The following is a 13446-nucleotide window of genomic DNA, read 5'->3' as shown; positions in this document are numbered from 1 at the left end:
AAGTTTAAAATCAACTTCTACTACGCCCCTAACCTCTGACTTTAGTCTGATTTAGATTCATTTAAACACAATTCTATTTATTATTAGAATTTGACTCACAGTCCAAGATGTTACCAGTTCAATCTAGTGTGACATGGTCCTTCATCTACTGTACAAACCCTACTGTTTTCCCAGGAAAAGGCTGGATGGTTTTTAGTGTTAACATTGTCATGACCATTTTAAACTTTTCTTATTCATGCCAACAGGTAGTTGGGGTTATTTTGGATGGAGTGACCAACAGAGTATGTATGATTTTTATTTTGTTCCCTTATTATAAATAATTATTGATTTATTATAATTTTGAGTGGAGTAATCATATGGTATGATATTAGCAACATTGAGGTTACGGTCTTGTTGGCATGTTTTATGTAGCATTTTAATTTAAATTTAAATGTTATATTTTCTCGTTTTAATTTTTTTGTATTGAACACATGCGACCACAAGAGGGAGCTTTATACTTGAATGTGTTTTCTAATTTGGAATTTGGTTTGACATGTGGCTGCAGTGACATATGTAGAACAGCAGGATACTGAAGCTGAGTTAAATACCACGAACAATATACTGATGTCCTGAAGAGCAGACAGTGGATCATCTGACGTGGTCCTACAGAGGACTGTGCTCCTACAGGGTTTAGTTAAATCAAGTACAACTCTGTATGTATAAACAATGACACATTGATGTCATTGTGTTTTTCTAAACATTTTTTTATCCAGATTTCAACGACCACGACAGTGCAATGGATGACCGTGATAGCGACTACCGCAGTGAGGCCAGCCACAGGCCTGCACGGTTCTACAACAGCCCTCAGACAAATTCTTCTGTGCACCAGTATCCCATAGCAGACAGGGTCCAACATCAACCCCTGTCCAGGGAGTCTGAACCCATAGAAAGCTATGAGCTGGACTGTAGTGGAATTAAGGAGCCCAGGTAAAGACACACCCAACAACTGTCTCACATAATCAGTGTCTATTGTTGAATATAACTGGAGGTGTTTGTCAGTAACAACAATTTGGTGATTGTATCAGTTATTTGCTCTCATCTAATAACAGTTTTTGTGAATATTTTTGTTCTATTTGATTTGTTTTCTTTGCTTTTCTGTTGCATTTTCTCAAACATTTGTTTGCATGATCTGTCACTTTCGATTCATGTCTAACAATTGATTTTTCTTTTTGTTTTTCTTTCAACATTTTTCTCGCACCTCTCTCTGCATGGCACACTTACATTTTATTTTATGTTTGGCACACAAGGAGAAAGAGTAAAGTAAGAATAATTCCTGTTGACTCAGGCATGGGTGTAGAGGATTGGGAGAGCAAATATAAAGTGGCAGATTTGGGTGTCTTGGATGATTACTTGGACACACAGCAGAAAATGTGGGAGGATGAAGATAAAAGCATCATCTATCGAATCAGCGACACCCAGTGTGAGTCCAAAGGCAGCTGCTTCTATCAGAGAGTGGAATGTGACACGCACTCTTCTGAGGATACAGATAAGCCGAATAGACAACAGGAGAAACATCGGCTTGGGAGTGGAGACGTACGTTTGGTTTATAAGGAAGCCGGCAGTTTTGAGGATGAATTGTCCCCGCCTGAAATTGATATCATTCCATCTGTCAAACAGCTACAACAGCAATCGGACAGAGAAAGTTTACTTTACAAGACCAGACTTTGGGCCAGAAACGCCTTGGAAGAAAGCTATGCAGCTTTTTGCGAGGAGGAGGCAGCTCGAGAAAAGGCCGCATGGCTCAGGGAGAGAAATAATTATGGCTCAGTTGGTTCCGATGAGATGCAGTATTCCTTTGGCTCTGAGGAAGAAGAACTTGATGATCTGACCTTCGCTGAGGATGACGCTGTTTATGAATATGAACATCACTACCAACAAGGACAAGGGTATTCATGCAGTGGACGAACAGGCCATAAAGTTGATCGAATGTTTTCTGCTGAAGAAGAGCCACAAGATCCATTGGAACGCCTACAGAGTTTAGTTCACTCAGTGTCTGAATACCTGACTGAAAAAGAGGAAGATATCAATAAATATGACTCAATTTCTAAAACAACTAGAAGGAAACTCCCACCATTACCGACAGATGTAAAACATGTGCAGTCTGAAGACAAAAACATCACTGAAATCAAAACTAAGGTCAGAGAAGGAGGTGTTGATGAACAGGGCATAGCAGGAGTGAAAAATGCAATGAGTTCATTATTTAATTCAATGAAAGGATCAAAATCTGCCCCTGATGAGGACCCATCTTGCCTTAACCCATCACCAGAACCACCTCAGACAGATTTTGGTATTGGTATGTCAAAATTACTCTCTTTTATGCCTAAAGTAAATACTGAATCCTCTAGCACCCCTTCAAGAGATCCACCAAAAGATTTCCAAGCATCATCCCAGCCTGAGTCCAGCATTTCAAAGTTGCTCTCATTCATCCCCAAAAGTGGTGGCACTACTCCCCCAGTGGCCATAGTCCCCCCTGCATCTCAGGAAAATACAACAGAAAAGAAGTTTTCTCTTCAGTCTTTCCTGCCATTTCCATCCTCTGAAACCAGTAATCGAGCAGAAACTGCTCCAACGTCAGCCTCCACTGGAACAGATGGAGATGGACAGAACAGTGCTACCACTTCAAACCAGCCAACTTCTGGTTTTGAATCCATGTTAGGGAGGCTTAGTCCTTTAAGAATTTTCTCTAGTGCACCATCATCTAGAGAACCATCTCCTCAACCATCAGAACAAAGAAGTGGTTCTGCTGCAAGTGCTGAATCTCAACAGGAGGCTGCAAACAGAACAAGTCCAAATGTCACGCAAACAGAGCAACAGTTAATGGGTGACATTAGGCTAGGTTCAGAAAGTGGATCAGTTGACCTACTACCAGACACTGGAAGTGGATCTATTGGAAGTGGTTCTATAGAGCTTCTGCCAGAAACAGAGTCATCAGGTGAGCTACCTGATATTCAGCAAAGAAGAACTGCATCATCTGAATCAAAACCTGATAGCACCTCGGAAGAAACAGGATTCTTCAGTCCTTTTAAGAAATCTCTGTCTAACCTCATATCAACTGCTCCTCCTGAAAGTCCCCCACAAACTGAGCCAAAACCTGTGGAGGAGTCATTTTTAGGCAGCAAACTAAAAATTCCATTTTTCACCACAGAAAATATATCTACCAGCACTCAACCAAAAACAGAAGGAGGGGTTCTTTCAGGAATCCTTAAGTTTGCATCTGGTGACGACAGCAATGCCCCACCAAAATTCTCACCTAGTTCTGCAAGAACTCCCTCACCAAGCCGTGCTGCACTTTTAGAGAGTGTTCCTAAAGGAAACACAGAAACTGGATGGTTCTCAAACCTTTTTAAGGTTGTTCCAAGTGAGCCTTCCAAGGAACCTTCAACACCATCAACTAAACGTAGTCAGACTATAGTGGAAAATGAACAAAATTTACCAGAAACCTCTGGGAGCACAGACAACAAGGAAAATTTCCAGTGCACAACGCAGGTCCAACCTGTAGCCAGTGTTGTGTCTAAGTCTGTGGAGGAAAATGAATCACAGCAAAAAGCTGATGGAAGTCTTTCTATGCAGTCAAATCCAGACCCATTAGAAAATATGTCACTTGCCAATAAAGGCCAGGTAGGTGATAAGCAGCCTCAACAGGGTGGGTTATTCTCAGGTCTGTTTTCACCCTCACAGCCTACTACCAAAACACAGGAGCAGTCTGGGGGATTGTTATCTGGCTTTTTAAAATTAGCCTCTGACACAGTTTCTGCTCCTTCAGCATCAACATTCACAGGGAGTAAATTTAATCAAATTCCAACTCTAAAGCAAACACAATCAGCTGCCGTTCAGCCATCAACTGGACAAGTCTCATCTGATCTCTCAAAAACAGACCTAGCAACAGAGACTCGGCAAACTCACTCAATTAAAGACACTCAACCAGAAACTGCTGAAATTAAAGACAGCCTTCCACCAACTCCGTCATCAGGAATTCTGTCAGGATTGTTGAAACTTGGTATGACAGAGGTTTCTCACACCAGTAAAGGTCAACCTCATCAGCAACAACAACAAGCTAAAACCTCAGATCAGTCGCCAAATCAACCTGTTGGTAAAACAGGAACAGTAACACCTGAAGGAGCTGCACCAACATCGCAGCCTAGTGGACTCTTTGGAGGTTTGTTAAAATTTTCCGAAAATCTCCCACAGCCTCCTGTTGCTACACATGGTTCCCAACCGAACCAGCAGTCGGGTAATGTTTTATCTGGACTTTTTAGTAAAATTGTGGAAGTTAATCCTACTTCAACTCTGTCAGACATTGGAACCAAAGACTCTAACCAAACATCAGCACCGAGCACCGTTTTTTTCTCTGGTCTGTTTGGAAATGACACTTCCTCTGCAAATCTAGCCCAGTCCTCACCAAATCCACAACAAAGCAACGCATCTGGGCAGCAAACTTATAGGCAAGTCGGTAGCAGACAGAATCTTCAGCAGCAAAAACAGGGTCCTCCGCTACAACAGCCTGCTTCTACTCCAAGCGGAATGCTAGCTGGATTATTTAACAAAATTACTGAGACCAACACCATGCAGTCTTCGCCTCGTCGGTCTGACAATAGACAAGCACAAAATTCAGATGCAAAGGTAACTCAGCAGCCAAATCAGGGAGGTTTTCTCTCTGGGCTGTTTTCATCAGATTCTTCACCTCCATCACAACAGCCGCCTCGTGTGAGTCAATCCAACCAGCAACAGCACCAACAAGGTATCCGACAGCCTCTACGGAGGCAAAACCAGATACCATCACAAACTGCTGCCTCTTCTGCAGAGCCACAGCAGGTTGGGCTGTTGTCAGGAATATTTAATAAATTACAATCTAGTGATAATACAACTCAACAAAACGCAGAAAAGTCTGTGTCCCAACAGGTCCACACATCTGGACCTGCTCAATCTACTGCTCAGGAGTCATCTCAACAGAAGCAGCAAGGAGGGCTTTTGTCTGGTCTGTTTAATCAAACTTCAACTCAACAACAACAGCCTAGCAAAACAACAAGTGCTCAACATCCGAGTCAAGGCGTAGGCTTGCTTTCGGGCATTTTCAAGTTAACATCTAATGAAAATCAGCAACAGGAACAACAGTCACCCAAACCTGCTCAGACAGACCAGACTTCCAGTCAGGCAAGTCTAAGCCAATCTGAATCAAGAGGAGTCTTCTCTGATCTGTTTAACAAAGTTACAGGTAACATGGATCAATCTTCCTTATCTACTAATCAAGTAAATCCTGAAGTAAAACAACAGCCACATCCAAGCCAAGGACGACCAGACATTTACAGAATCAAACCACTGGAGGCGCAGCCCTCTAAAGATTTAGCCACCAATAAAGACTCAAAAAGTCAAGCACAAAATGGTCACGGTGTCACTAATGTACCTACATCAAGAGTACAACAGCCATCAACCTCTCAACACGGGAAGGATGAACCTGAAACCAGCAAAAGGAGTCAATTTTCTGTTTTGCCATTTAGCAGTTTCAAAACAAACGTTGGTCAACCAAGCACAGATATTGGGCTGAATTCCCAAAGGAATCAAGGGGAGCCTTCCTTGTCAGCAACATCCACTGTTGTGGACAACAGCAAGGTAACCCAGAATTCTCAGAATTGTAAAGATCCTGTAATTCCCCCAACCCAACAATACCTGGAGGAAATGCAACGTCTGTTATATGGAACATCAAATGAGTATGGTTACAGGGATCTTCTATACAACTTCACAGAACATGGCGTTATTCCACCTGACCTCTACGAGCACCAATGTCTTATAGAAAGCCTACTCTGGCAGCAGCTCAATGATTATGCCCTTGCTGAAGCTCTTGCAAGTAAAGTTCAAAAGCAGAACCAAGAATACAAAATGAATATATCACACACTGGTACAGTACCCGAATCGGAGAATCAGAATTGGTTAAATCCCAGAGAAATGGACATTAGTGCTTTTAATGTACCCTTGCATCCTTGGCAGGATACTGGTGCCCAGCTTTTTGAGAGCAGGAATCGTTTTTTTGAGCCAGATGCTGATGTTGTATTATTTGACATGAGTTCCAGAGAAAAGAAACCATGGAGTAGCTGTGACCATTTGAACAATCTTGATAGAAAACCTTGGATTGTTAAAGGAAGGGCTCTGAATCTGTCCACAGAAAAAAATAAGTCACAGAGAAGTAGATGCATGTCGCTTACTGAATTCAGCTCCAGGGAACTTAAAAAAGTTGAAGAAAAACACGTTGTCAGTGTGGATGCAGAAAAAGATTTTAGTTTGAAATCAGCAACTGAATTTCTGAAACGACTTGCTCAAAATAGAGGACCATTGAATTTAACCCCTAATGCTGTGGATTTAAGCAAGTCCGCCACATCTACAGATGATGAAATAATATTTCAGGATTCTGAATGGTATCAACAATGGCTTTCATTATTGGAGCAAGGGTTGTGGTGGCCTGCTGAGGCGGGGGATTGTGGTTACTTTGTTTATTTAGATGAGGAATACATTTATTCACTGCTAACAGACAGAGCTGGTAGACATCTCTATGCTTGTGCTACACCAGAAAACATACAAGCGCTTGGTAACGTTACCAATCATATTTCCAACATTCTAAAGGAAACAGACAAAATGAACCTTTGTGGTTTTAAAGTTCCCCTCCATTCCCAGGATAGAGGTATCTGTAATTCAGGACAACAGAGGAACAACTTTGTGCATTCAGAAGCACCTATGGACTTGACCGCTGCTCTTCAAAAGGGTGAGAAATTAATGCACATGAATTTGGAAAGCTTTTCCCAAATGTTTCAGGAATCCATGACATTTCAAACAGAGCAGCCTGTTGACTTTACTGTGTACAAGCTCAAAAAGGTCACGACGCATTCAGTACAAAATACTTCCACTTGCAAAAGAGAAGCCACAGATGCTGCCGATTTCACTTTAAATGCTCTTAAAGGGGCCCATGGGGGACCATACTGGAAGAATCATGGCATACCAGATGTACCAAGAGCCTCACACACACCTTTGCCGATGAGCAATTCATTAAAAGTCCTGCCAGGAAAGAATAATCCAATTCCTGAAATCCGAGTTGCACATGTAGATGATACACCCATAGAACAACCAAGGCAAAAGTCAAGTTCTGTATTTTCAAATTCGGGAAAAATCATAGAAAGGTCTTCCAACAATAATCCTAATAATCCTGCTGCATTAACTTCAGTCTCTGGTAAGATTGTACACACATCAAAAACCTCACAAAACCAGGCTCCTTTACCTTCCAAATATCCTGGACCTGCACATGTGGGAAGGAAACTTCCCCCACCTCCATCTACTCTAGCACAGGCATTTCCTGTTAGAAATTTGCCTTCAGATTCTGTGTCAACCGTTTCCCCTTCTAACATACAAAAATTAAGGCTAGCTAGGCAGCCATCCCAGGCTGACAAAGGAAGTCTGACATCGCAAGAAAAAGAAAAATGTAATGTTGGCAGGGTCACCAATCCTTCAGCAATAAACCGGACCTTGTCTGTGTCTAAAAATCAGCCTCAAGAAACCCCAGTGAAATGTACACCAAAGCTTCACATACTAAATGAATCATTTATAAACAGTGAAACTAGCCTTTGCAACAGATATTATAAATCAAGCTGTCCAAAAAGTGCCATAATGAGTAATAAAATAATTGATTACTCTTCCGAAAATACTAAAAACAAAGGTATCACAGAAAAGAAAGTAACAGAATCCAACACAGATGTGACACAAAAACATGAGGCTGTTGACTGTACAAAGTACAAGTTAAAAAGACTCAAAGCGCAGAAACAGATGGATTCCAACGCAAATGTAGAATCAACCAACAAGGCAACAATTGCTGTAGATCTCACAAAGCAGAGACAGGAGGATGAAGAAGAAGATTTGTCAGCTGTGTTTTCACACACTCTGGCTATGAACTATGATTCAATTGATCACAATAGCCAATCGGAGAGCACATTGTCCGGACCAGACATTAAAGTGGGACATGTCTCTTCAGTAATGCATATCCAAAGACCACCAGCCTTCCAATATACTTTAATAACACCAGAAATAAATCAGCATTTTTTTTCAGGCCCTGCTAATTGTGGAAAAAACATAAGGTCCACACCATCCTCTTGTGAAACTTTGTCCACAACATGCACTTATGTTGCTCACAGTTTACTCCATAAGGCTCAAAATTTTGATAGCGATATCAAACCTGTAACCAATCAGGAGTTTAAGAAACCTTCACATACCTCGTCCCCTGTCACCTCTGTTATAAGAAAGGAAAAAGAACCTAAAGGGCAGCAATACTCACAAATGATTTCAGGTGATTTTAAAAAGGAGACTGCTGATGGCAAGAGAAGACTTTTTACACGTTCTTTAAGTCAGTCTAGTGAAAAGACTCAAATATACCATCAGCATACTGCACCAGCAAACTCAGTCAGAGCTTCCCTAGATATGTCTATTAAGTCACCATCACTGCAAACTAGTGTCCAACAAAAGACATCTGTATCTGAGGGTGTCTCATTGACAAAGAGAAAACCTTTAGTGTTTGAAGGGTCAGAAAAAAGTCCTAACAATCATGGATCTATTGATTTATCCTATCAAGGAATCTTACCAGAGTCACAGTGTCAGAGAGCAGATGATTTTAATGTCCCACCTTTTGAGGAACACTTTTCTTCTGTAGTTGGTAATCAGGAAAACAATCATGAAAATAGGAAGGTAGCATTATCAAGACGACAAACCTTTTCTGCTCAGTCTTTGGGGTCCCTTGAATATGGTGGATCACTAGTGCAAGCCACAGCACCGGCAAATAGAGTCAAAGCCATTTTAGACATGACTGCAAAATCAGCCAAAACATGTGTAATGGTTCAAGACAAAAGCAATAATGACTCTCCTACTGAAGCGTTATCACTGATAAAAGGCGAGTACAGTGAATGTGAAGCAAAAAGAAATTCTGTTGGTGTGCAACTAGGTGTGGGAACTGCCCACCTTGAAGGAACTCTTTCTGTAAATAAGTTTTCTCCAAATGCGAAAGAGGTTGAGAATAAGACCCAATATTATTCACATTCTCCCTTATATCCACAAAGATGTCCACAAAGTAAAACAGCTAATGCAGAGTACCATACCACAACAGCTGCTTTGAATATGTCCCACAATCCTTTCCAATCTACAATAGATGAAACTATATCAGAAAATCAATATGTTCCAAATGAAATAATTTCCCTTGTCAATAAACCAAGTACAAGAGCACTTGAAAGAAGAAAACCTGTTGGCATGCCTTTGATAGTTGAACCAACCCCATTGGAGTCAACACCAAGACAAACTATGAATACTTTGGAGAAACAGCCAACACTGAGCAGTGATAGAATCCCATTTTTGCGTCAGCCACTTCCACGTGATGAAAATGTGATTACTGGTTTGTCAATATCGGTTATCCACCCATATCAACTTTCTACATCTCCAGCAAATTCTTTTCGAAGCACGTTAAACATGTCAGTAAAGGCCTGTGAATCAGAAATTGTGTCAAACATAACTGATCCAGTATCACTAATAAAAACAAGACCATCCACCTACACATATTTTCAAAGCAATGTGGTTGGTGTTCCACTAATAGTTGAAACACATCCCCCAAAAGAGCAGGTAAGAGGGCAGCAGACATTAGTAGGATGCCAGGGAAGCATATCCCCAGGATTAGTCAACATTGAATCTCAGGGCACTGAAATGAGAACATCAGCACCTGCCAACTCCTTCAAAAGCTTTTTAGACATGTCTCCAAAGAAGGAACAGAAACTGTCTGAAATAGTCTCAGAAACCCTGCCAACTGAAGCTGTGTCACTGGTCAGGAACAAGGCAACAACAACAAGTGTCAGTTCTCCTGGATTACCCCTTATAGTGTTGAAATCTGAAAATCAAGAAACCCGAACATCCTTGCATGGAATTAGCACCGTTGAAACACTGCATAGCCAGGTATCTACCTACCATATTAGCAAGGTTTTTACTAATTCAAAGGGTATCTACAAAAATGCATGCCAACCAACAACTCCAATGGATTTCTCTTCTAATCAAAGTGTTAAGACAGTAGAGATTTTGGGTAACCGCATTCAGTTAGAAGATGGACAACTGATAAATTTCTCTGGAATAAAAGGAACAAAAGAAATATTTAGAAAAGGACCAACAGTTAATCAATTTGGCAAAAATCCCTTTACTAGCACTGTGGACCTAACTGTGGATCATCAAAACAAAACCACAAATTTGGGTAACCAAGGTGCAAGGGATCTTTCCTCCAATGTGTGCTGTTTCTCCGAAAGTGTTTATGACCAGCAAAAACAATGTAAAATGTTAGAAAATTCAAAAGAAGATGCAATGGTTTCTGGCTCCCTAAACTCTTTGCATTATGGCAGAAAGGTTTTTGATAAAGGAACCACAACCAAAATAGAAATAGATTGCAGAAGGCAGCCATCAGTAAATACCTTGGATTCTTCACAGATAGTTTCGAACCAAAATATGAAAATTGTTGGTTCTCAATCAAATACTGAAAAACATAATACAAATGTCCAACAATACAGGACACTGAGACCCAAAATTCTTATCAAGCAGGCAACAGTGGACAGCTATGGGATAACTGAGATAATCCCAGAAGAAAGTGAAACAACACCAAGAGATGAAAACTCAATACCTAAATATATTATGCAGCAAGAACATGGTGAATGCCATGCATTCAACTCAAATCGGCAACTCCCCACTTTTACTACATCACAAGATTCAGATAGCCATAAAACAAAACATAGTCTAGAATTGTTGAAAGAAATAAAGACCGTTCAAAGAAGTCTACCCCCAGACAGCCACAAAAATGAACCAGTTTACCTTCATAAGCAACCTGATCTAAGCAAGCACCATGTCATACCAGATCAAACAACACCATCAAGTGCTGTGGCTCCAGTTATCTGTTCGTCAGAAACTACTTCACTAACATCAATCACCACCACCAAACAAGACAGGGTACCTGGTACACAAGCGGATAGCAGTTACGTAAACCAAGGACTTGAGGCTAAAATTAAAGAATTAACACCTTCACATTCAACAGAAAGTACCTCTGTCAAGAGTTTGATATCATTATTTGGTGGTTTGGAATCCCAAATCTCAGTGGAAACAAAACTAGCACCTGTTTTACCGCAGACTCCTCTAGTCTATACATGTATAGATCCCAGGACAAAACCTACGCTGAATCAGACTGCGAGCGACCATAGTGCAGCTAATTCAGAATTGACCATATCAAATGCAAACACCGATGGAAAAGTACCAAGGGCTGTCGGCCCACAGAGTCCTGATTATAATTCCGCAGATTCAGAATTAACCGAAGAAGGAGGTGTTTTATCAAAGGGAACCACCCCATTGGATAACCAAGCTGACAGTAGTCCTGTGGTAGCTGGAGGCACTATGGCTATCGCAAAAGATACAGACACATCAGAGAAAGAGAAGTCAAATGTTGAACTTCCGCAAGTAAAGTATGATACCACTGTGACCCCAGGAAGTATTTTGAATACAGACCCCTCAGATAAAACAGGAACATTTTTTGTTGATTCCTCTAAAACAACCACTGCAGTACATAGCATCCCAGTTCCGTTGGGAGTGTCTAAATCACACTCAACACAGCAACAAGCCATGAAGAAAACAAATACTGCATCTGCAGAAAATGTAAACACTGTGCATTGTGAAGCCTCATCTCAGAAAATGGCTCAAGAAATCATATCTGATATATCTGATGAGAAAATTCCTCCAAGACCAGTCTATATTGGCATAAACTGTCCAGACCTACCCATTGATGATTCAGAGCAAAAGCCTTATGTTAGACTTCCCCACATTTTTGTGTCTGCTGCAAGTTCACCAGAAGAAGACACAGATGAACATGGTTTTGATAAGCCTCAATATCCATTGGTGGGTCAGTCAGAGGGAAGCACTCCCATTGAGGTATCTAGATCAGTAGAAGTTGATAACAGTGATTCACAGCCAGCACCAATTAAGGACGCTAGAGCAATAGAAATTGAGACCAAAGAAACTGCACCAATTATTGAACCAGAACCGTTCATGGTCTCTTCACAATTAGATTTATCAGATAATGCTAAAGATTCAGATTTTAAGAAAAACATAAGAACAAAAGAATTCAAAGAGTTCTCCGAAAACCACTTAACAAAAAGATCCACAACAGATGATATTAAAGTCCATGACTCACAACTTGAGGTTTTCTCCATTGATAAAACTTCAGCAGTAACAGATAATACAGTAAGTACACCAATTGCAGTAGTAAAGCCTCTAACTGATCAGCTTGACAGCACAAGTGCAGAAATAGACGCGCATAAAGATGCAAAACCTCTTGAAGAGTTCACCTACGGTAATAACATATCTCCAGCTGTTGTTCTGCAAGGTACAGCTCAATCTCTGGATGGAGGTTCACAGATTGAAGAGTCATCAAACATAAAATTATCTGAGGAATCACAGAATATTCGTAAAATAAATAAAATGGAATTTAGTGTAAACACTCCAAATCTCAATTATGTTAAACATTCATCAGAGATAATCACCTCCCAGGGCAATGGTTCAAACATTAAAGGTGAAAAACAAGAGTCTGTGCATCATGCTAAAGACACTATTTCCGTATCGACTTGCTCCAGCACACAGGACATGGCATCCCAAAGTGGATCATCAATCCTTGGAGGCATACTTCCTAGTTCATCTTCAAAAAACCCTTCTGGCACTGGGTTACTTTCAATGTTTGGTGGATCAAATACATCGTCTTCACGAGACCTAAAAGGTCCCCCATTATCAACCCCACAAGAGTCTCAGGGTAAAAGCTTGTTTTCTATGTTTGCTGGATCTAGTAGCCAATCACCTTCTGTTCCAAAAGGTCCATCAATTGGAACTGTTCAACCCAAAGGTCCTCCGCCCAAAGAACCACCAGGGAAAGGTATATTTTCCATGTTTGGCTCATCTACAGTCCAGCAGCAATCGACCCCTGAAAGTCATCATGGGGTTGGTCCCACACCAAAGGGTCCTTCTACTGCGTCATCTTTATTTGGCAGCATGCTCGCAAGTTCTACTACTAAGAACGAAACTACTTCTTCAGGTTCAAGTTTGTTTTCTAAATTCAGTAGTCTTGGTGGTCAACCTCAAACTGTACCTAAAATGCCCCCAACGGCACCAGTAGCAGACTCTATAGTTCCAGAGCTCCCAGGAAAAACACTGTTTTATTTGTTTTCTGGACCAAACCAACAAGCAACAGAAGCTAATTCTACAACATTTAAACCACTTCAAACTCCAACTGCAAAAACACATTTATCAGAAAACAAGGATTATGTTGATAACAACAATGCAAGTGCATTGTCAAGGCCTGTTCTTACATTGGTTGTGGAAAAA

The 13446-nt window shown here is 40.9% G+C and overlaps 1 protein-coding gene across 1 annotated transcript in view; it reads left to right on the top strand.

The window, feature by feature from the left end:
- The first annotated feature begins 492 nt into the window (after positions 1 to 492).
- Positions 493 to 13446, top strand: part of LOC112486451 (protein unc-13 homolog B-like) — a 16965-nt gene continuing 4011 nt past the window's right edge. The window contains exon 1 of the mRNA XM_025052956.1: positions 493 to 966. Within this exon, the coding sequence (XP_024908724.1) occupies positions 776 to 966 (191 nt within the window). The 5' untranslated portion in view covers positions 493 to 775. The remainder of the gene's footprint in view (positions 967 to 13446) is intronic.

Source organism: Cynoglossus semilaevis, chromosome Z (genome assembly GCF_000523025.1).
Source record: "Cynoglossus semilaevis isolate Cse_v1.0 chromosome Z, Cse_v1.0, whole genome shotgun sequence".
Taxonomy (NCBI): domain Eukaryota; kingdom Metazoa; phylum Chordata; class Actinopteri; order Pleuronectiformes; family Cynoglossidae; genus Cynoglossus; species Cynoglossus semilaevis.
Note: the sequence above shows the minus strand (reverse complement) of the source record. Positions and strands in the feature narration are given on the sequence as shown.